The sequence below is a fragment of the Dendrobates tinctorius genome, unplaced genomic scaffold (assembly GCF_039654945.1).
Source record: "Dendrobates tinctorius isolate UK_male_01 unplaced genomic scaffold, ASM3965494v1 ptg000102l, whole genome shotgun sequence".
Lineage (NCBI taxonomy): Eukaryota > Metazoa > Chordata > Amphibia > Anura > Dendrobatidae > Dendrobates > Dendrobates tinctorius.
In genome coordinates, this window is record NW_027361770.1 from 32191068 (window position 1) to 32214290 (window position 23223).

Sequence of the window (23223 nt, forward strand, 5' to 3'; positions counted from 1 at the left end):
CCCCAGCAAAGCAACAGTGTTAACCACCGAGTCACCACGTTAACGTACGATTTTATTTTTTAGCTCTAATGCTGGGAATCATACATCTTTCTAAAAAGATTAATAAATATATGAGATGTATACAGCAAGTCATACCTCTCTAAGAATATATTTTTGGTTCTCAGGCACATTTTGCCCATATAGAAATTTAAAAAAAAATTCTCAGCTTGGCAACCCTTGTCTGGATACCTTTTTAGGTTACTGAAATAAAACCTCTGTACTGCTATTATGTAAATTATGGACTAGCCTCCAATACTCAATGTTTACTCTTTTCCATTCTCTATAGTGCGGTTTCATCTCTTTAATTTGTAAACGTGACAAGTTATTTCTTCCTCACGTGAAGCTATAAAAATGAGAAACTGGGGGCGTGGCCTGCTTGCTAATGGCACCGGTCACTTAGCTGCTGAGCTCCAGCCACTTCGACTCCTAATCGGCTCATTGCGGCTCGCCAGCGGCACCAATCTCTCTGCACACGGGGGGGGGAGTGCTGCGGAGGTATCCAGGATCGTAGCATGCCAAGGGGAAAATCCCAGAAGAAGCCGTCCCCGGCGAAAGTTACAGACTTCTCCAGCACGGGGCGAGGGAAAATGGCGGCAGCATCCTCCTCCACAGCTTCCTCACGCTCATCCAGGAGGGGATCCACAGCAGGCCCAGACTTGGACACAGACGCTGCAGATATACCGCTTACCAAAGGTACAATGCAGAAACTGCTCAGTGCCCTCCGCTCATCACTGCAGCAGGATTGGAAAGATACGGTGGCTGAGCTGAGGGGAGATATCACTGCCATAGGCAGCCGTACAGCACATATTGAATCTAAAATGGGGGAGCTGACAAAGTCACACAATAGCCTCATTGATGCCAATGCAGCACTGGAGGAACAAGTGCAAAAGCTCCATACCAAGGTCTTGGATTTAGAGGACAGGTCCCGCCGAAATAATATAAGAATCAGAGGAATTCCAGAGGCCATACCAGACAAGGGGTTGCAGAGTTTTCTGGGCTCCTTGCTGCAGGAGCTGCTCCCAGACCTGACTGCAACTGATTTCCTGGTGGACAGAATACACAGAGTCCCTAAGCCTAAATCCCTCAGTGCTGATGTCCCTCGGGACACTTTAGCTCGCCTGCACTTTTACAAGACCAAAGAAGCCCTGCTGCAAGCCCTGAGAAAGAGACCCCCTCTGTCTGAACAATTCCGGCACCTGTCCATTTTTCCAGATCTGTCTGCAGGAACCCTGGCAAAAAGGAGGGAATTTGCTCCTTATACCAAAGTTCTCAGGGATGAAGCTATATCCTATAGATGGGGTTTCCCTGTAAAGATCCTGCTTTTCCGAGCAGGAAATACCCACGCTTGCCATTCCCCACAGCAGTTGGCAAAGCTCCTATCCTCATGGAACTTGGCAAATCTCCCGGCCAGATCTCCAAGAGCTACAGGATCATCCCAACAGGATAAAGTGAATGAGGATTGGTCCGTCGTGTGAGTTATGTGATATGTTTGAGTCGCGGCTGAGACTTAGTTGCTACTTTTAAGGTCCGCTGGTTCTGTTCAACCAGGACCCTGAACCCCCATGGCGGTAAATTTCCACCATACCGCAGGCCCCTTTTTTGGGCTTTTTTCTTTGTGGACTGATGCTCCCTACATCAGTAATGTTAGTGATGTCAATATTGTTAGTGTTATCTCTTTCCTGCCTAACCTTCCTTTTCCCCCTGCAGCTCTAGGCAAGAGACTTTTTTTTCATGTACAATGGTACTGAACTGTATGTCTATAAATGTTAGGGGTCTGATCTCGCCAGCCAAGAGATCCATGTTTTGGCGGGAAGTGGTTAAATCCAAATGTGATGTAATATGTGGTCAGGAGTCTCATCTCCTCCAAGGGGACTCGCACAGGTTAAATAATGCTAAATTTCCTTTCATACTGCTGGCTTGTGGAAAAAAAAAAAGGCTGGAGTATTCATTTGTGTAAAAAATACTGTTGCGTTCACACTACATTCACAACATTTAGACCCTGACGGTAGATACGCCATTATTAATTGCTCCATAAATGGATCTAAGTATACTATTGCAACCGTTTACGCCCCCAACTCTGGTCAGATCAGCTTTTTGCGGAGGTTTCTTTCCAAGCTTTCATCCGTTAAAGAGGGTAAGCAAATAATCTGCGGGGATTTTAACATGGTAATGTCCAGCACTCTGGATTGCTCCAATACTGCTGTAAAGAGGAAGGAGATGAGCACAATAATTTCAGAAAGGCATCTCCATGATATATGGAGATACCAACATGCAAATGAGAGGGACTACACATTCTTCTCGCCTCGGTTCACCTCTTACAGCAGATTGGACTGCTTTCTGGTTGATAGCTCACTTATTATGGATTGCTCAGATTCAAAAATTGGACTTATAGCTTGGTCGGACCACGCCCCCATATACCTGACAGTTCAGGAGCAAAACCGCGCACCTGTTTTTGCCCGGTGGCGCATGAATGACTCCCTCCTAGCCTGTAGACAAATCTCTGAGGAGTTTCAGGCCGACCTCGCAGAGTTTTTTAACTTTAATGATAACAAGGAGGTGACAGAGGAAACGCTTTGGTCTGCACACAAGGCCTATATTAGGGGGTCATTCATCAAAATTGCCACTAGGGAGAAAAGGAGGCGTCAGGCAACTTACAAAGCTCTACTGTCCCACATAGTACTTTTGGAAGCCCACAATAAATCTGCCCCAAACTTGTCGACATCTGACGAACTCAGGAAACTAAGAACACAGCTCCGCCAGGTGTTGATGGCAGACTATGAGAAAAACTTAAGATCCCTCAAACAGCGGTACTATGTGATGGGTGACAGGGCGGGTGCCTTACTAGCCAGGAGGGTTAAAAAACGAGAAATGCAAAATAAAATTGAATACCTCGTGACGGGTTCTAATGCCACAATACGCAACCCAACGGAAATAGCCAACGCATTCGCTGACTTTTACCAGTCTCTATACAACCTTAAAAATGACCCCACTGCCCCAAAGCCTACCCAAACGGCAATTAATTCCTTCTTAAACAATATTAATCTTCCTTGGTTATCTGCAGTACAGCTGGAGCAACTAAATTCCCCTTTTTCTCTGGAAGAGGTTCGCCAGGCGGTGACCACAGCCAAAAGAAATTCAGCTCCAGGCCCAGACGGCCTCACTAACTCCTATTATAGGCAATTCACTGAAACCCTGTCTCCTTTCCTCCTGAGACTTTTCTCCTCTTGGCGAGCCACAGCAGATATTTCACCAAATAATCTAGAGGCCATTGTAACTACCCTGCCAAAACCAGGAAAACCCCCTATTTCACCAGGAAACTTCAGGCCAATATCCCTCCTAAACTGCGACTTAAAATTGTACGCCAAAATAATCTCAGCTAGAATACATAAAGTTCTTCCATCACTGATTTCCCCGGATCAAGTGGGGTTTGTGGCGGGGAGGCAGGCGAAAGATGGGACGAGACGTATGCTGGATCTGATTGCGGTGGCTGAGGGGAGGAAAATCCCCAGTGTATTCCTGTCCCTGGAGGCAGAGAAGGCGTTCGACAGGGTGCACTGGGGATATCTGAAATCTGTTCTGGCCAAGTTTGGTTTCAAAGGCCCCATACTTAATGCCATAATGGCGCTGTACTCTAACCCTAACGCCAAAGTTCTGGCATCCGGATTTATATCTCGGAGTTTTGAATTAACCAATGGGACACGCCAGGGGTGTCCGCTCTCCCCTATCATCTATGCCCTTGCTATAGAGCCTCTGGCGCAGACTATCCGTGAATGCCCTCGGATCTCGGGGATTCGAGTGGGGAGTATAAATCATGTGGTCAGTCTATATGCAGATGACGTGATTTTATCTTGCACTAATGTAGAGGTGTCCCTACAATACGTAATGGAGATCCTGTCCTTCGCTCAAGTCTCGTATTACAAGCTTAATATTACCAAGTCCTTAATTTTTCCGCTCTTCTTGCCAGCCTCTACCAGAGCCACTCTTTCTCATCTTTACCCTTTCAAATGGGAAGACGAGGGAATCCCCTACCTGGGTATTATACTGGCCCCGCTACACTCCGTGATCCGGAAAAATCTGCTGACCCTGCACACCTCATTGGATAAAGAACTTACTCGCCTTTCTCTTCTCCCGCTCTCTTGGGTGGCGAGAATGCAGACTTTTAAAATGATCTGTCTCCCAAAAATTATCTACTTACTTCGGTGCCTGCCCCTAACAATTCCGCAACGGTATCTCACCAAAATTCATTCGCTAATGAGTAAATTTATATGGGCTGGGAAAAAACCTAGAATAGCCCTGAGATGTATGCATGCCCCGTTCAGTGGTGGAGGAATGGGTATTCCTAATATTCTAACATATCACAGAGCTGCTATCCTGGAACCGGCTCGAGATTGGTGGAAGAATGATTCAGACTTGAGATGGTTACAGATTGAGTACACCTGGGCACAGGCCCACTCCCCTAAACAATTCATAGACTCCCTGCTCCTAACCCCTTCGCCTCCCGGCGATCTTCTACCCACCACAGCAGCTCTAAAGAAAGCTTGGTCCTTATGGAGCAAGCCAGTGTCACAGGCTCTAGGTCCCAGCCTTCCCCTTAGATCGCTGGAAGCCTTCATTCCGAATTTGAATCTTGCTGCCTGGACACGTGGAGGTCCAATTACCCTAGCAGATCTCTATAGAGAAGGCGTCCTACTCCCGTACTCAGAAATGTGTGTTAAATTTAACCTCCCCCGACACAGTTTATTCCAGTTTTTTCAAATACGTCACTTCCTTCAGTCCGCTCCTCACCTACCGGTTCCCACAACAGCCGACCACGCCGCAATTAAAAAATTCTTTCAAAATAGCAAAATCAAAGGCCTTTCATACATCCATAACCTGCTAAACTCCCCGGAACCGGACAAACAATTGCCGTATATGCTCAAATGGGAAAAAGATCTAGCCTCTCAGCTTCCGTCGCAAGAATGGTTCGCGGCCTCAAAATGGATCCACAAATTCTCTTCATGTCTCAATCACATAGAGCAATTAAAAAAGGTTCATCTGCGGTGGTACAACTCCCCTACTAAACTGGCTTCTTTTTCCCCACATATGTCACCTTTGTGCTGGAGGGGATGCAACCACAGGGGCACCTTGTGTCATATGTGGTGGTTTTGCCCTAAGTTATCTAACTTCTGGCAGGAGGTGTTCAATCTAATCCATGAGGTTACTAGTCTCCGTCTTTCCCCAAACCCAACCTTAGCGGTGCTACACATTGGCCTAGATGGGATCCCGGATCTTTTAAAAAATATCATTTCTCACATTCTCATAGCCGGCAGGTACTGTGTGGCATACAAGTGGAGGTCGGTGAGCCCCCCTACAAAAACAGAACTAATTGAGAGGACCAACCTACACTGGCTATACGAAACCAACTTGACCCCCAATCTAGAGAAGAGAACGGTGAGACTTAAACAATGGCATCCGTGGGCCACTTCCCTTTATGCAACGGCCCTCCCCCAGATACAGACACCTACACCATAAATAAATTGATTGTGCCTAAGAATGCCATGCATGTAGAGCTGCTAACCCTTCCCCCTCCCCCCCCCCCCCTCTCGACGCTTCTATGTTCAAGTTGTTGTTGGAAGGGGTATTTAATGTCCCAGATTGATATTCTAATAATGGCTCGAGGTTATTCCACCTCTTGCTACTCATTGCTCCTGTTCTTGATGTTTTTGTATGAGAAGTTTGTATTTTTTCTGAAAACTCAATAAAAACCTTTATGATAAAAAAAAAAAAAAAAAAAACGAGAAACTTATTGTGTACGATATACAGATACAAATAATTGCCCATTACGCATCTATTGTTGTTTGGTCACAATGTGATACAAAGATTTAATTTCAAAACAGAACTTTATTCAACTCAAGGTTTATTATAATTGTGCTTTCAGACAAAATAATCAAAAATTCTGTGTGGATATCAAAAATATTTTCTATTCTTTGACTAGACATACAGATTTGTTCCAACATATAAATAAAAAACAGATCAAGAATCTTTATTTTTTTTCATTACAAAATAGTTGAGCTTCACGGTCTTAATCATAATAGAGGAGAAGAAATAATGATCAGTTAAGCATTATACATAACAAATAAAAATACTAACTCCAAAATGTCTATGCATTGTGTTTGAAAAGCTTCAGGTAGTACATGGACAAATATATTTTTATAAAAACTATTGCTATAGTACTGTGATGGTTTCCATATTAGTTACTGAACATCAAAATGGCATCAAGCTGTAACAAACATTTTTGATCCTGGCATACCTATAGGCACAGACCTGAGCTGTAGATACAGAATATAGTCTCCACTCTTTCCAGCAAGAGTGGAAGATAACAAAAATAAATCAAAGAACCAGAAACAACATATTAGCATTTAAGCTCCCCAAATGGCTATGATTTTAGTCCAAGAATCATGTTGAACACCAGTAGTAAGGATGAGAATGAGCACAGTGTGCACTTGTGATTTAAAAAGGTAGAGAAAAAAACTTAAAATAAATTTGAAAGGATCTATATCACCTGTACGTTCCCAAAAGTAATTGCAGAGGAGTTTAGGACCGTAATTACAGAGCTGAGTATGGTAGTAAAGCTTGAGTCATTCCTTGTTCACTATATCCTTTTCACGAATGAACTTCGCTACAAATACAAATTAGGTCTCAAGAGTTATGGTGGTCTCAATCCAGCATGGACCCTCAGCAGTAAACTCTTTCCTAGTGCTACCCAATTCAATGGCATCTGTACAGCTCCCAGAGGTCACTGTATTCTGCAGCACGAGACCCTCACTATCTGTGCAATAATATATACAGCTCTGGCAAAAATTAAGAGACCACTGCAAAATTTTCGTTTTGTCTGATTTTTCTCTTTATAGGTATATTTGAGTAAAATGTAAATTGCGTTTTTATTCTATAAACTACTAACAACATGTCTTCGAATTTCCAAGCACTAAATTTTGTATTTATTTTCAGAAAATGAGAAATGGTCAAATAACAAAAAAAATGCAGTGCTTGCAGCCCTCAAATAATGCTAAGAAAACAAGTGCATAACACAGGTCAACGAAAAAAATTTTTTTTTCTGGTGTCCAAAATATTTTAATGAATTTGGGGTATTTTTGGGGTGCTGATTCTGAATATGTCATCAGTTTTGCCAGATTGGCTCAAGTTTTTGAGATTTTTGGTATCTTATTTATAGCACTTGTTGGTAAATGCGACGCATCATCTCATTAATTTCTTTGGATTAGTACTTGAACTGAGCAGTTCTCAATATAGTTTTGTGTTAATTAGTGTTCTAAAAGTTTGTTCATAGCTTGATTTTTGCACTAACTTTATGTTGTTGTCTGTTTTCCAGTGAAAAGCATGAACTCATCATGAAGAAGTTGTCTTAACGATCCAGACTCATTCTGTTACATTTGTGGTGAATATACACTGCCAAAACATAGAAGAAACATAACACACTTCGTAAAAAAAGTGTATTTTGCCTATTTTGGGGTTATGCTTGGGGACCAAGACAAGTTTTGGGCACCACACATAGTGTGCAAAGCATGTATCGAATTATTACGAAAATGGAGCAAAGGACAAAGAAAAAGCTTCAAATTTGGTGTTCCAATGGTGTGGAGAGAGCCAAAAAATCATCATGATGACTGTTATTTCTGTGCAGTGCAAGTGCAAGGATTCAATAAGCATAAGAAACGAAAATGGGAGTAACATGGAATCTGCAAGAAGGCCTGTCCCTCATTGTGAAGATGTGCCTGTACCTGTGTTTACCATAAATAACAGTCATCATGATGATTTTTTGGCTCTCTCCACACCATTGGAACACCAAATTTGAAGCTTTTTCTTTGTCCTTTGCTCCATTTTCGTAATAATTCGATACATGCTTTGCACACTATGTGTGGTGCCCAAAACTTGTCTTGGTCCCCAAGCATAACCCCAAAATAGGCAAAATACACTTTTTTTACGAAGTCTGTTATGTTTCTTCTATGTTTTGGCAGTGTGTATTCACCACAAATGTAACAGAATGAGTCTGGATCGTTAAGACAACTTCTTCTTGATGAGTTCATGCTTTTCACTGGAAAACAGACAACAACATAAAGTTAGTGCAAAAATCAAGCTATGAACAAACTTTTAGAACACTAATTAACACAAAACTATATTGAGAACTGCTCAGTTCAAGTACTAATCCAAAGAAATTAATGAGATGATGCGTCGCATTTACCAACAAGTGCTATAAATAAGATACCAAAAATCTCAAAAACTTGAGCCAATCTGGCAAAACTGATGACATATTCAGAATCAGCACCCCAAAAATACCCTAAATTCGATGAAATATCTTTGGCACCAAAAATGCTGTTGACCAGTGTAATCATTTAGAAACAATGTTTTAACTCAGGAAGAGTTCAGAAATCAATATTTTGTGGAATAACCATGATTTTTAATCACAGATTTCAAGCGTCTTGGCATGCTTTCCACCAGTCTTTCACAATGCTTTTGGGTGACCTTATGCCACTCCTGGTACAAAAATTTAAACAGTTTTTGTTTGATGGCTTGTGACTATCCATCTTCCTCTTGATTACATTCCAGAGGTTTTTGATGGGGGTTCAGGTCTGGAAATTGGGCTGGTCATGACAGGGATTTGATGTGGTGGTCCTTCATCCACACATTGATTGACCTAGCTGTGTAGCATGGTGCATTGTCTTGCTGGAAAAAACAGTCCTCAGAGTTGGGGAACATTGCCTGAGCAGAAGGAACCAACTGTTTTTCCAGGATAACCTTGTTTGTGGCTTGACTCATACGTCCTTCGCAAAGTTTAACCTCCCGAATCCAGTCTTGCTGAAGCATCCCCAGATCACCAATCCTCCACCAAATTTCGCAGTGTGCTCAAGACACTGTGGCTTGTACGCCTCTCCAGGTCTCCATCTAACCATTAGACGACCAGGTGTTGGGCAAAGCTGAAAATTAGACTCATCAGAGAAGATTACCTTACTCCAGTCCTCTATGGTCCAATCCTTATGGTCTTTGGCAAACTTCAGCCTGGCTTTCCTTTGTTTCTCATTAATGAAAGGCTTTTTTATACCTTTACATGACTTGAGCCCTGCCTCTAGGAGCCAGTTACGAACTGTTCTTGCCATGCACTTCACCCCAGCTGCCATTTCTTTTGTAGGTCAGTTGATGTCATCCTGCTGTTGCTGAGTGGCATTCAAATAAGATGACAGTCATTCTGGTCAATGGAGAGTAATTTTACCCTCTGCTGGTCTGTAGCTTTGTTGTCCCCAATGTCTGCTGCTTGACCTTGTTGTAATGGTCTTAGAAATTTTAAGGATGAAGGCAACGTGACACTCACTGTATCCTTTTGCTAGTAAAGCCAGAATTGACCCCTTCCCTTTCCTCACTCAAGACTTTTCTTTTCAACTCCTTTGGCATGGTTAAAAGCTATTTTTTCATTCCTTTTACTTTTGGGATATTACTAGCACGTGTTTTGCCCTCCAGCTTGTCCTATTGCAAGAGGATTGTGAACACCACAGCAGGTTTTTTATACTTTCCTTCGTTAAATAAGATTTGGTTCAGGCGATCACCTAACCAGAAGCACATTAACTAGAATGAGGTGTACTCTGGTTGGAATTCAACTGACACTGGAATGGAATAGCTGTCAGACATGTAGAGAAGCTGATTTTTATAAAACTGTGCAGTGGTCTCTTAATTTTTGCCAGAGCTGTATATACCTGGCCAGAAATGTATGTTTAAGCTTAAGCTTTGTGCAATGTCTTGCTACTATTGAACTCCGTGGAAGGTGCACAAAACTTAATGTAGTGCCTGCTTTAGGCCACGTTCACACACTCAGTAATCGGTCAGTATTTTACATCAGTATGTGTAAGCCAAAATCAGGAGTGGAATAATCATAGAAAAAGTATAGTAGAAACATGTCACCACTTCTCTATTTATCATCCACTCTAAGTTTTGACTTACAAATACTGATGTAAAATGCTGGCCAAATACTGAATGTGTAATTTGTTAGCAAAGCATATACAGCATTGTTCTGCTCACACTGAATTTAAGACTGATGAGCAGGGCACGAATTTCAGTTTAGAAAATACATTCATTAGTTTGCCAGGAATCAATGTCTACTTACATCCCATTTTGACATTTTACTTTAAAGCGTCACTCCAGACATTTTTTTTTTTAGCTATTTCAGTGCTGAAGTGGTGTCAATAATTCATTTTCCCTAACAATAGTAAAATACTTACCAGTAGTCGTCTTCAGCTGTTCCCAGCACAGCTCCGGTCCCGATCCGCCATCCTGTGACTGCAAAGTCTGACCAGAAGTGAGTTAACAGTCACAAACTTTCAATACAAGTCAATGAGAACCGTGTTCTGGCTCTCATAGGCTTACAGTGAGTAGTGACTTCCGGTTCACCCAGCAAACACTGGAGCGATCCGGTAGGTCACAACCTGCAGAAGACCGACCGGAGTGGCGCTGATCACAGAAGACGGTAGCTTGTAAGGCTAAGTGCACCCGTACCGCAACTCTCGCGGAAATTACCGCGAGAATTCCGGAATCCCATTCCGCGGGAAAATCGCATTTTAAATTCCCACGATTTTCCCGCGGAAAAACTAGCATTTTGCAAGCGTATTTAGCTTGCAAAATGCTAGCGTTTTCCAAGCGATCTGTAGCATCGCTTGGAGAACTGATTGACAGGTTGGTCAAACTCGTCAAACATAGTGTTTGACAAGTGTGACCAACTTTTTACTACTGAGGCCGCCTATGCAGCATTAGTAGTAAAAGATAGAATGTAAAAAAAAATAAAAAATGGTGTTATTCTTACCTTCCGATGTCCCGCGCATCCGTTCCCAGTAATCCTTTGCGAAAATGCCCGTGATGACGACAGTTCTCGCGGTAATTCGCGATGACGTCGCGAGAATGACCGCAAGACTTCGATCCCGCGAGAACGGAAGCCATCGCGGGCATTTTCGCAAAGGCTTACTGGGACCGGGAGCGTGGAGAGAGGCGGGAATGCTGCGCGGGACACCGGAAGGCAAGAATAACAATATTTTTTATTTTAAATTCTATTTTTTACAGGGATATGGTACTCAAAGCCCGGAGGACAGCCTCCTCCTCTCCTCCGGACCGTGGGTACCATCCGCAATTGTTCTGCTTACTTTCCACATGGTGGGCACAGCCACATGCGGGAAGTAAGCGGAACAATGCATTCCTATGGGTGCGGGATCGCCGCGATTCCGAAAATTAATGAGCATGCTGCGTTTTTTACCGCGAAGCGATTCCGCCGCGGTAAAAACCGCAGCATTAGCACAGCATTGCGGAATCCTATAGGAATGCATGGGATGCTTATTTTTCGCGTTTTCGTGGCAAAATCGCGCGGTTAAAACCGCCGCGGAAACGCGAAAAAAACGCCACGTGTGAACTCAGCCTAACTGTATTGCTATGGTCAGGTAACACCAGTCAAGATGAAAAAAAAAAAAATTTAAATCTTGGAGTGCTGCTTTAACAATCAAATGGGGTCAATAGAGAAACATCACAATTCCATTGCTTTTCTTTGTATTATAATTTACTTAAAGTGTAACTCTTAGTATACAAATTTTGCATACATAATTGATAATGCAAATAGCTGCAATCTGAGGGTGTCCATATCTCGAGACCCCCCCTAAAATACAGCTCTCAAGTGCACCATGCACACAAAGAAGCGATTGGGCTCAATAGTAAATTCAGGGGTGGCCCACGCTACACTCCATCTCACAGTGCGGAATACACACCTACTGACTTACTATTGAGCCAGTACATCGCTCTGTTTGCAGTCTGCATATAGGAGCTATGCATGTTAGAGTGGTGTTTAATGCATTTGGTGGGGGTCTAAGGACCTGGACTCCCACCGAATGGCAACCATTTGCACTTTATAATGACAGTCACACTTTGAGTGATAATTTTAGAAACTAATGTACGGTAAATAAATGTCGATGTATAGATACATTAAAATAATAGTCTAAAACTGAATTTTATTTTAAAAAAAGGAAAAAATAGCTTTTTTATTAAGAAAAAAAAAAAAAAAGACCTCCTCTAAACAATTTCATTTTCAGTCAGAATATTATGCAATTTGATACTTCTATTCGTTAAGTACAAACTTCAATAAATATTTTTCTGCAGAGGTTCTATCTATTAGCGTGTGTAAAAAGCACTAGCTGTCTTGTAAAGAATACTCATTAACAAATCGCATGTATGTTGCTCTTCTCAATACATTAATAAGCTTTTAGCAGCAAAATTAAGATTAAGTTATACAAGAATTTAAATTACGGCAAATAAATCGGTCTACCTGGACCTATTTAAGTAAACGCCACTCAGTCTGTCCTGCGCCATATAAAACATGCCACATTACTCACCCCTGAGCAGTCAGCCAAATAAAAAACACGCAAGGACGGCAAGACATAAAAAGTGGTTAGACCAGCAACCAAGGAAATAAATGTTTGAAAACAATTTAAAGTCATTTAAAACAAAGAATCACATAAATAATCCAGTTTGATTTCCCATTGTTTACACCCAAAATTTTCACCTTCTTTTTCCTACACCAGAGTCTGAAATATGCCTCCCTTTCTTCTAGAGATTACCATTTCACCACCCATAATCCTATAAGGCACATCAATGTAGAAGGACAGGAACAGTCACAAAGATCCCGGCAGAGCTCCTATTCTGGAGATTTGTGACAAGTATTTGCCCTAGACTTAAGTTGCTGATTGCAGGCGGGAAAACGATGATCCTCCCCCCTGGAGGGGACAAGCACCAGTCTACAATGGATTGGATCAGTTTCTTTCCTGGAAAAACCATTTCTGAAGGTCGGAGTTAGAACATGGTCTCAACACAGGTGCAGCGTTCCCCATGTTGGGGGATTTCTCAGCTTGAACACACTTCTGTGTTTGCTGGTGCAGCAAAGTGCCATCCTGTAAATGACAAGTGACATTAGTTGAAGATAAGCAGACATTTTCATCAATAATTTTTTTTAATTATTTTGGATACATGTGCGAGTTTCGATTTCTTGTTCACATAGATTTCTTATGAGTGTGATTTCTCTAGGTACAAATGAATTACATAATAGTAGAGTTTTGTCATCCATCCGTCCGTCCAGTTCAGGCCATGGGGGTCCAGAGAAAGGCAATAAAAACAAAAACTATTTTCAATCCCAACATCCAAGAAGTATCGTTTCTCCTTGCGGAGAATGACATGCTAAGCATGCCGAGATGAGGAGACTTAAAGCCGCAATGCTCCTCTGGGAAATATGCGAATTGTTTCTTCAGAGAGGAAGAGGACTAGAACTCTAGTGCCACCTATCGGAAGTAGCATTGACTTTTAGGATTGCTACTTCCACTAGGTGGCACTAGAGTTCTAGTCCTTTTCCTCTCAGAAGAGACCATTTCCATCCCAACATCAAATATAGCAATCATGACAAATCTTGATCAAATCTCCAGTAATTTATAACCAATGACATGTAATATTGATACTATTAATAAAGTTACCATGATACCTCTTCTGACAGTAAGGAATCCTATAATCCCTTTCTACGTTTGTGTAAAAGCTTATACTATCTAGAGCAGAGATGCACAACCTGGCTTTCTGGGTCACCCCCTTATACATCAGGTCACACACATGCTTGTCTTTGTGTGGCGTCTGTATGTACAGTAGTTTCCATATTTCCTAGAAAGGGGGCACACCGCCATTTCAGGGTCACCCATAAATATTACTAGAATAGGATCCATTGTCCCTGCTGGGGACTGTGTAAGATGAATGTGGTTGTCTATATACTGTATGTGGCTCTCTCAATTGTAGTCACATACAACCATGGCTCCGCCTTTCTAGGGTGCACACTAGAAAAGAAGGGATCCCCGCCATTCATCTTCTAGGTACAAGTTAAACTTTCAGGACTCCTATCCATCAGGAAGTTATGGCATTTAATTTTGATATTCCAGAAATGTCTCTGTAGGAATTACCCATTTACATCTGATTGCAGCCCTTGGGAATGATTTAATATGACAATTTGGCCTTTGGACTAAAATGATAATGTACGCCTGATCTAGACAGAGTGGATGCCCCCCTTAGGTATAAATAGATCATGACAGCCATCTCCATATTCATCTTTCATATACATATTCATTGTTAGTAGATGAAGCGTCAGCATTTTTTTTTTTAACCTTAACCCCTTATCGTCCAATGACTGGCATAGTGCGTCATGGCAGGATGTCAGTTCCCACACAAGGATGGACTATGCCCGTCATGCATTTAAATTATCACTTGTGTGTTTACACGCAGTGACAGTTCAGTGCTTAGAGGTACGGGAAGAGGTGCAGGAACCCATGTCGTCGGTCCTCACACCCAGATTGCTGTGATCGGTAAGTCAATCTGACTGATCGATCACAACATGATCGCGCATGAGATGCTGAAATATCAGCACTTCCTGCCTGATCAGTGCAGCAGCTCAGCTCTGCCAGTGGCTGAGCATCTCCACTAACACCTTGGAGCGGTGTCCGCGCCGCCCCTGGCTGTTAGCCCCCTAATTGCTGCGATCGAGCGCGATCACAGCTGAGGGAGGCAGAGAGACAGGAGCTTCCTCTGCATTCAGATCGGCGTTCCCGAGATGTCACCGTGGGCTCGATCATTGTCATGATGACCCCCGGGTCATCAAGCTACAGAAAAGTCTCAGACCATAATCACAACATGGCGTCAGAAGCTTTTAGTATAGGTATAATGCACTGCAATGCTAGTGCACTGCAATGCATTATACCTGCAATCAAAGTGAAAAAAGTGAGTCACATAAAGGGACTAGGTAAAGAAGAAAACTTTTTTTTTAAAAAAAAATACGTAAAAAAACAAATAATAATAATAATAATAAAAATCCACTAATAAATACACATTTTTCTGTAAAAAATAAACAAAAAAAAAGTACACGTTTGGCATCGCCGCATCCGGAACAATATAATCTATAAAAGTGTCACACTAGTTAACCCCTTTAGTGAATGCCGTAAAAAAAAAAATTAGCAAATAATACTTTGTCATCATACCGCTTGGAAAAAGTGGAATAAAACGCAATCAAAAAGACGAACGGTAATAAAAATATTTTCACTGAAAGCGCCATCTTATCCTGCAAAAAACAAGTCGCCATACAGCTCCATCAGCGTAAAAATAAAAAAGTTTTAGCTATAAGATTAAGGCAATGCAAAAATAATTATTTTTTCTGTCCAATTTTTATTATGTAAAAGCGCCAAAAACATAAAAAAATATAAATGTGGCATCGTTGTAATCGAACTGACCCGAAGAATAAAACTGCCTTATCAATTTTATCACAAGCAGAAGATTCATTCTGCCTCCACAAAAATCAGAATTGAAAGCGATCAAAAAATGTCATGTGCCCGAAAATGGTACCAATAAAAATGTCAGCTCGTTCTGTAAAAAACAAGCCTGCACCTGCACATGAAAATAAGGAAAAATTATAGCTCTCAAAATATGGTGATGCAAAAATTTCTTCTTGCAAAAAAAAGAAAAAGCGTCTTTTAGTGTGTGACAGAAACTAAACATAAAAAAGGATGTAAATCTGGTATCGCTGTAATCGCATCGACCCGAAGAATAAACTCGCATAATCACTTATGTCGCACAAGGAATGATGTAAAAAATAAATAAAACCATTTCTTCACCTGCTGTGGATTTGTTCATTCTGCCTCCCAAAGATCGCAGTAAGGCTTGACGCACATTTATTCTGGCTCTATGCTGAGCGCGCGTTTGCATCGGGGTTTCCATGTAAATCTCTGAAATACATGATTCAGACAGAATCACCAGCGGAAGATTCCCTATAATGAGGCAGATGGAGGCACTGGAATGCCATAGGACCTGTGATCCGGCGATGTCCATCTTTTTCGGTGTGAAAGGAAGGACGACGCTAAACAGAGGCCAGACGGAGTCCAAAGTAACTCTGCTGCCTCATTCTAGTGAATGGATTCCTCAGGGGTTTCATCTGTCATGTAGCTCAGAGATTTAGATGGAAACCCCAAAGTAAGTGCTCAACGTAGAGCGCCGGATAAATGTGGTCATAAACATTATGAAAAATGTTCCCAATAAAAGCTTCAACTCAATCCACAAAAAAGTCCCCAATCAGGTCTGTCATTTGTTAACATAAATATAAGGGGCTTCCACTTTACTGGTAGCACAAAGGCTCTGGAAATCCAAAAGAAATTCAACAAACTCTGCACTCCCACATCCAAATGCCCCGCTTGCTTCTGAGCCCCAGTGTGCCTAAACCACCTTTAGCATTCACATTTGGCAGGGATATAATTTCCAAAATGGGGTCACTGGGGGGGGGGGGGGGTGGAGTTGGATTCTGCTCTCTAGCACTTAGGGGGCTCTGTATATGGAGTCCGCAAGCTATTTTAGGAAAATCTGCACTCCAGGAGGCAAATAGTGCTCCACTCCTCCCAAGACTCTGTATGGCTAAGCTGTACTGTATAACCACATATTGTGTATTTCTATATTCAGAAAAAATTGTGGGACACATTCTGGTGCCAATTTTACCCACTTCTTGTGTGAAAATGTTAAATCTGGGGCTAAAATAACATTTTTGTTGTAAAAATGTAATTTTTTCTTCGCTGCCCAATGGTATAAAATTCTGTGACACACCCTTGGTATTAATATGATCATTACACCCTAGATTAATTAATTGAGAGATGTAGTTTGTAAAATGGGGTCACTTATGGGGCATTCTACTGTTCTGGCATATCAGGGGCTATCACAGTGGGTCATGGCACCTCAAACCGTAATAGTAAAATCTGCACTATAATATGGAGCTCCTTCACTTTTGAGCTTTGCACTGTGCCTCAAAAGTAGTTTTCACTAGTGTTGAGCATTCCGATACCGCAAGTATCGGGTATCGGCCGATACTTGCTGTATCGGAATTCCGATACCGACATCCGATATTTTTTTAATATCGGGCATCGGAATCGGAAGTTCAAAGTTGATTGACAGCCGAAATGACGTCATCATGATGCGCGGTGTGTGCGCATCATGATGCGCCGTCATTTCGGGCCTTCCAGGGGTCTCTGCCGGCCTGCCGGGGGTCTCTGCCGGCCTGCCGGGGGTCTCTGCCGGCCTGCCGGGGGTCTCTGCCGGCCTGCCGGGGGGCTGTGCCGGCCTGCCGGGGGGCTGTGTGGACTGCCCGGGGTCTGTACCGGCCTGCCGGGGGGCTGTGCCGGCCTGCCGGTGGTCTGTGCACCCTGTGGGGGTCTGTACCGGCCTGCCGGGGGGCTGTGCCGGCCTGCCGGGGGGCTGTGCTGATGTCCGGGGGTCTGTGCACCCTGTGGGGGTCTGTGCCGGCCTGCCGGGGGGCTGTGCTGATGTCCGGGGGTCTGTGCAGGCATCGTCCGATGGGACTACAAGTCCCATCGGGCGATGCCTGCTACCATGACAGTGATTGACACATTAGCCAATGATGGGACAGTAGTAGTCCCATCATCCGGCTAATGTGTTAAATGTTTAAAAAAAAAAAAAAAAAAATCTACTACATACATACTACATGCATCATACATACCACATATATACTACATGCATGCTACATACATACTACATGCTACATACATACTACATATATACTACATGCATGCTACATACATACTACATATATACTACATGCATGCTACATACATACTACATGCTACATACATACTACATATATACTACATGCATGCTACATACATACTACATGCTACATACATACTACATATATACTACATGCATGCTACATACATACTACATGCTACATACATACTACATACATACTACATGTATGCTACATACATACTACATGCATGCTACATACATGCTACATGCATGCTACATACATACTACATATATACTACATGCATGCTACATACTGCATGCTACATACATACTACATGCTACATACATACTACATACATACTACATACATACTACATGCTACATGCATGCTACATACATACTACATACATACTACATGCATGCTACATACATACTACATGCTACATACATACTACATATATACTACATGCATGCTACATGCTACATACATACTACATACATACTACATGCATGCTACATACATACTACATGCTACATACATACTACATATATACTACATGCATGCTACATACATACATGCTACATACATACTACATGCTACATACATACTACATATATACTACATGCATGCTACATACATACATACTACATACTACATACATACTACATGCATGCTACATACATACTACATGCTACATACATACTACATATATACTACATGCATGCTACATGCTACATACATACTACATACATACTACATACATACTACATGCATGCTACATACATACTACATGCTACATACATACCACATGCTACATACATACCACATATATACTACATACATACTACATACATGCTACATACATACTACATGCATGCTACATACAATACATTCATACAATACATACATAGACATACAGTACATATAACATAGAGTAACATACTTACCAATACTTGTCACATTGTTCCCCGAAGCCATTGTCGTCTACGGAATAAATATTAACATAACAAACCACAAAAATACTCACCCATGATCCGAAGCAGTCCACGAGTGTGTCCCACGACGATCTTGGGTAGAGAACTGCAGCATCAGCTGATGCTGCCGCTCTCTACAGGCTGCAGGAATCCAATGACGGAAGGTAGGTATCCTTCCGCACTGTATTCCTCCGCCACTTAAAAAATAAAAAGTCCCTAGTCTCACTTTATGGTAAAAGCTGTGTGGGAATTTCCCACACAGCTTTTACCATAAAGTGAGACTAGGGATTTTTTTTTTTAAGTGGCCCCACATATGTGGCCCCACATATGGGGTATCAGCATACTCAGAAGAAATTGCACAACAAATATTGTGGTTCATTTTCTCCTGATAACCTTGACAAAATAAAAACAATTGTGTCTGATGTAAAATTTTTCTGAAAGAAAGTTAAATGTTCATTTTTCCTTCCACATTGCTTCAATTCTTGAAGCACCTAAAGGGTTGATAAACTTTTTGAATGTGGTTTTGAACACCTTGTGGGGTACAGTTTTTAGAATGGTGTAACTTTTGTGTATTTTCTGTCATATAGGCCCCTAAAGTGACTTCAAATATGATGTGGTCCCTAAAAAAAACCCAACAACATGGTTTTATAAATTTTGTTGGAAAAGTGAAAAATTACTGGTCAAGTTTTAAACCTTATAACTTCCTAACCAAAAAAACTATGATTTAAAAATTGTGTTGATGTAAAGTAGACGTGGTAAATGTTATTTATTAACTATTTTGAGTTACATAACGCTCTGATTTAGGGGCATAAAAATTAGAAGTTTGAAAATTGTGAAATTTTCAATTTTTTTTGCCAAATTTACATTTTTTTTTCACAAATAAACCCAAAAATATTTGGAGAAATTTTACCACTATCATAAAGTACAATATGTCACAAAAAAACAAGCTCAGAATCAACGGGATCCGTAGAAGCGTTCAAGAGTTATTACCACATAAAGTGACAGTGGTCAGATTTCAAAATTAAGGCCTGGCCATTAACCTACAAAGTGGCTTGGTCTTTAAGGGGTTAAATTTGATTGGAACTCTATTCTACTTCCTGAGTCCCGTCGTCCACCTTTATAAAAAGCCACTCAAGCTCTACTAGGTCTTTCTTGTGCAATGATGCCCAAAACTGTGCACAGCACAGGATAGGTGGTCTATCTACTGGTCTATCTACAGAAGTGTGAATTGGCAAAACTGTTAGCGGGCTTTTTCAACCTCTTTTGGGCGCTCCTCCACGACACCGTGGAGCTGCTGGCCTAAACTTGAGCGCTCCAATGATCTCCAGCATAACAAGGAAGAGTGAGCAGCATCTGGATAAAAAGACAGAGGGAGAGAGGGAGGTTTGGTAGGGGGTGAGTAGTAGCTGAGAGGGGAGAACTGCTCCTGCACTACTGCACATGGCCAGAAGCCAGTCTATAGAAGTCAATAGGGGCTGCAGAGAGGCAGCCGACCTCAGTGTAAAGGGCCGTATAGCAACGGCATAAACTGACCCACTTGACGTCAACCAGTAACCAACAGCCCTATTGTTCTTATGATTAATGGAAACCCCTGACACTGCACGACATGTTTTGTCAGATAAACACAAAGGAGCTTATATACTGAAAACCACTTACTACAGAAATCAAATGGAGAGTAACCCACTATAATCGTGACATTGCTTTATCAGCTCAGAATGGAAGATTTAACATGTTTAATCATACCTCTCGGAAAATAAACTTCTGATTTTCAGGCACATTTTGCCCATTTTCCCGGCACAAGAACATTGTCAACTGGTCAGAACCTTGATCTATAGCTACACAACCCTCGGGCTGTCGTGTGTTGTACCTGATCTCATTAAAGGACGAATATTCAAAGAACTGAAAAACACAAAGGGAACAGTAATGTATAATCTCCAGGTCAAGATACCAATTTCTGTATTAATATTACATATTACACAAATATAATCTATATAAATTATACACATAAATACAAGTTTAATTTATGTTGTTTAAGCTTAATATATAGATTTAACAAGTGTAACGGAAGGTTTTGGGCTGAGTTTCAGATCTCTAGGACCCAATTCTCGACATTCACAAAAAAAAAAAAGTGGAAATACAAAGGCAAATATTACATTTATGGCCAAACCGTGACCAATCTTCCCCAAATTTGGCACATAGGTAAATCAGACTCTTCAGAAGGTTTAAGGCAGGGTTTCAGCTAGGACCTTCAGTTCTCTACATATTCTCAAAATGATACATTACAAAAGTATGTGTCGCCATGAATGTACACCCTTTGCATTTTGTTCTTGTACCTGATTCTGCCCCATTCCATGGCAGGGGTACAGAATAACCTTTTGTCCGGTGACATCATTCTCATTTGGAGGATTATAATCAAAGCAGTGGTCGGCCATCCCCTTATTTCTGAGCTGTAGATCATAGAAAATATTATATGAGAGTTCACTACTTTACATACAACTTAAAAAAAAATGATTACTATGTCTTTATTTTTCCTTTTTTTTTAAACCCTTTTTGTGCATTTTCTTACTGTAATGTAGACCTCTCTGCCTTATAGCCAAGGTTTAAACCTCTGCAGCTTTAATACATCTTAAAGAGCCCATATCATCGACAAATGGTTTATCACATTTAATAAGAAGTTAAAAGTGTTCTGATGTAATCTAAATAGATGCTAAAGTGTCAGCACATGAAGTGTTAATTTGTAATGTAAGCCTTGTTAAAATTACTTTTAGAATAGTGGCATACTCTGCCTAAGAGTGTACATGGAATGAAGTTGGAGAACAACCTTATTTATCCGATAGAAGCAGTGCACACGTGGTTAGTCGTCTCCTTTGATCATGTACAAGAATCATTGACCGATCAATTCAGCTACTAAAGCCTACAGCAGAGGTGTGCCTGTAAGGGGGTACATAACACGTCTATAATTGCAGCCTTTACTCGGATAAAGTATTTGGAACTTCCATACTAAAGTACTGATATCAAAGCAACTTTCAAAAGTGTCGATATTCAACCTATACGCGGGGTCTAATGATCACACATCAGAAGAGAGAAGAAATTGTCCTTCAGCTACTACTCCATCAGTTAGCTGGATTTTCCCCATGTTGCCAATTCTTCTTCACTGTTACTTTGTTAGTTCCCAGTTATTACAATGCATGTAAAGATTGACATAAGCAGTGGGATTCTATCAAGCACCAATGGCCATCAGGCCGTGAAGCCATTCTACAATGCCTTTAGGATAATCCTACCATCCCATAATAGCCTGGAGTGTCCTCGGGAACATGGAGCTCGGGGTAAACATTTTCCAAAAACCATTTGAAAGGTTTACACTTCAGTTTGTTCCTCAGCTCTATTCTCTCTGTCACGTCTCCATAAGGCTCCTGGGAAACAAACATAGGATGAGATAATAAAAATGGATAAAAAGCACTTAAAGGAGATCGTTCACATAATGTATGCTACACTTCAGACTTTCTATTATATTGGTCTGACGCCATATTTAAGGGGATATGGCAGATGGCTAGCACTCGACTAGTGTAATGAATAAACGGTGCTAGTGAAAGGGAGCCTCTGGTCCCATAAATGTGAAGTCAATATAGAATCACTGCACACGTAAATTATGCTAAAGTGAGCTTTTTATTATTTAATTGACGGTGATGAAGCGACAGCTGACGTTTCGGCCTAACAACGGCCTTTATCACATAGTCGCCCTTTTGAAGTAGAGTTTTGGTAGTCACCGGTGGATAGTTTATCACTGCTAGGCAATATTTCAAAAAAATGCAGATTATCTTGATTAAATACCAATATAGCCAATAGTCCAGGTGCTAGAGGAGCAGAGATCGTGTTGGTATGGCAAAAAAACATTGGTGGCGCAGTGAGGGATGCAGGCACCGCCGTGCCTCAGCAGTGAATCCCCCACTGCGCCACCAATGTTTTTACAGTCATGGCCAAAAGTATAGAGAATGCACATATTAATTTTTACAAAGTCTACTGCTTGATTTTTTCTAATGGCAATTTGCATATACTCCAGAATGTTATAAAGAGTGATCAGCTTAACAGCAATTACTTGCAAAGTCAATATTTGCCTAGAAAATTAACTTTATCCCCCAAAACACATTTCAACATCATTGCAGCCCTGCCTTAAAAGGACCAGCTAACATTGTTTCAGTGATTGCTCCATTAACACAGGTGTGGGTGTTGATGAGGACAGGGCTGGAGATCAATCTGTCATGGACACTTTAAAAGGAGGCTGGTGCTTGACATCATTGTTTCTCTTCTGTTAACCATGGTTATCTCTAAAGAAACACATGCAGTCATCATTGCACTGCACAAAAATGGCCTAACAGGGAAGAGTATCGCAGCTAGAAAGATTGCACCTCAGTCAACAATCTATCCCATCATCAAGAACTTCAAGGAGAGAGGTTCCCTGGTTGCCAAAAAAGCTCCAGGGCGCCCAAGAAAGACCAGCAAGCACCAGGACCGTCTCTTAAAAGTGTTTCAGCTGCGAGATCGGGCTACCAGCAGTGCAGAGCTTGCTCAGGAATGGCAGCAGGCAGGTGTGAGTGC

At 41.5% G+C, this 23223-nt stretch overlaps 1 protein-coding gene across 1 annotated transcript in view; it reads right to left on the minus strand.

Moving 5' to 3' along the window:
- Positions 1–8700: 8700 nt before the first annotated feature.
- Positions 8701–23223, minus strand: part of GALNT12 (polypeptide N-acetylgalactosaminyltransferase 12) — a 98453-nt gene continuing 83930 nt past the window's right edge. The window contains exons 7-10 of the mRNA XM_073587787.1: positions 21909–22040; positions 20961–21074; positions 20371–20526; positions 8701–12998 (exon numbers count right to left, since the gene is read on the minus strand). Coding sequence (XP_073443888.1) covers positions 12861–12998; positions 20371–20526; positions 20961–21074; positions 21909–22040 — 540 coding nt within the window. The 3' untranslated portion in view covers positions 8701–12860. The remainder of the gene's footprint in view (positions 12999–20370; positions 20527–20960; positions 21075–21908; positions 22041–23223) is intronic.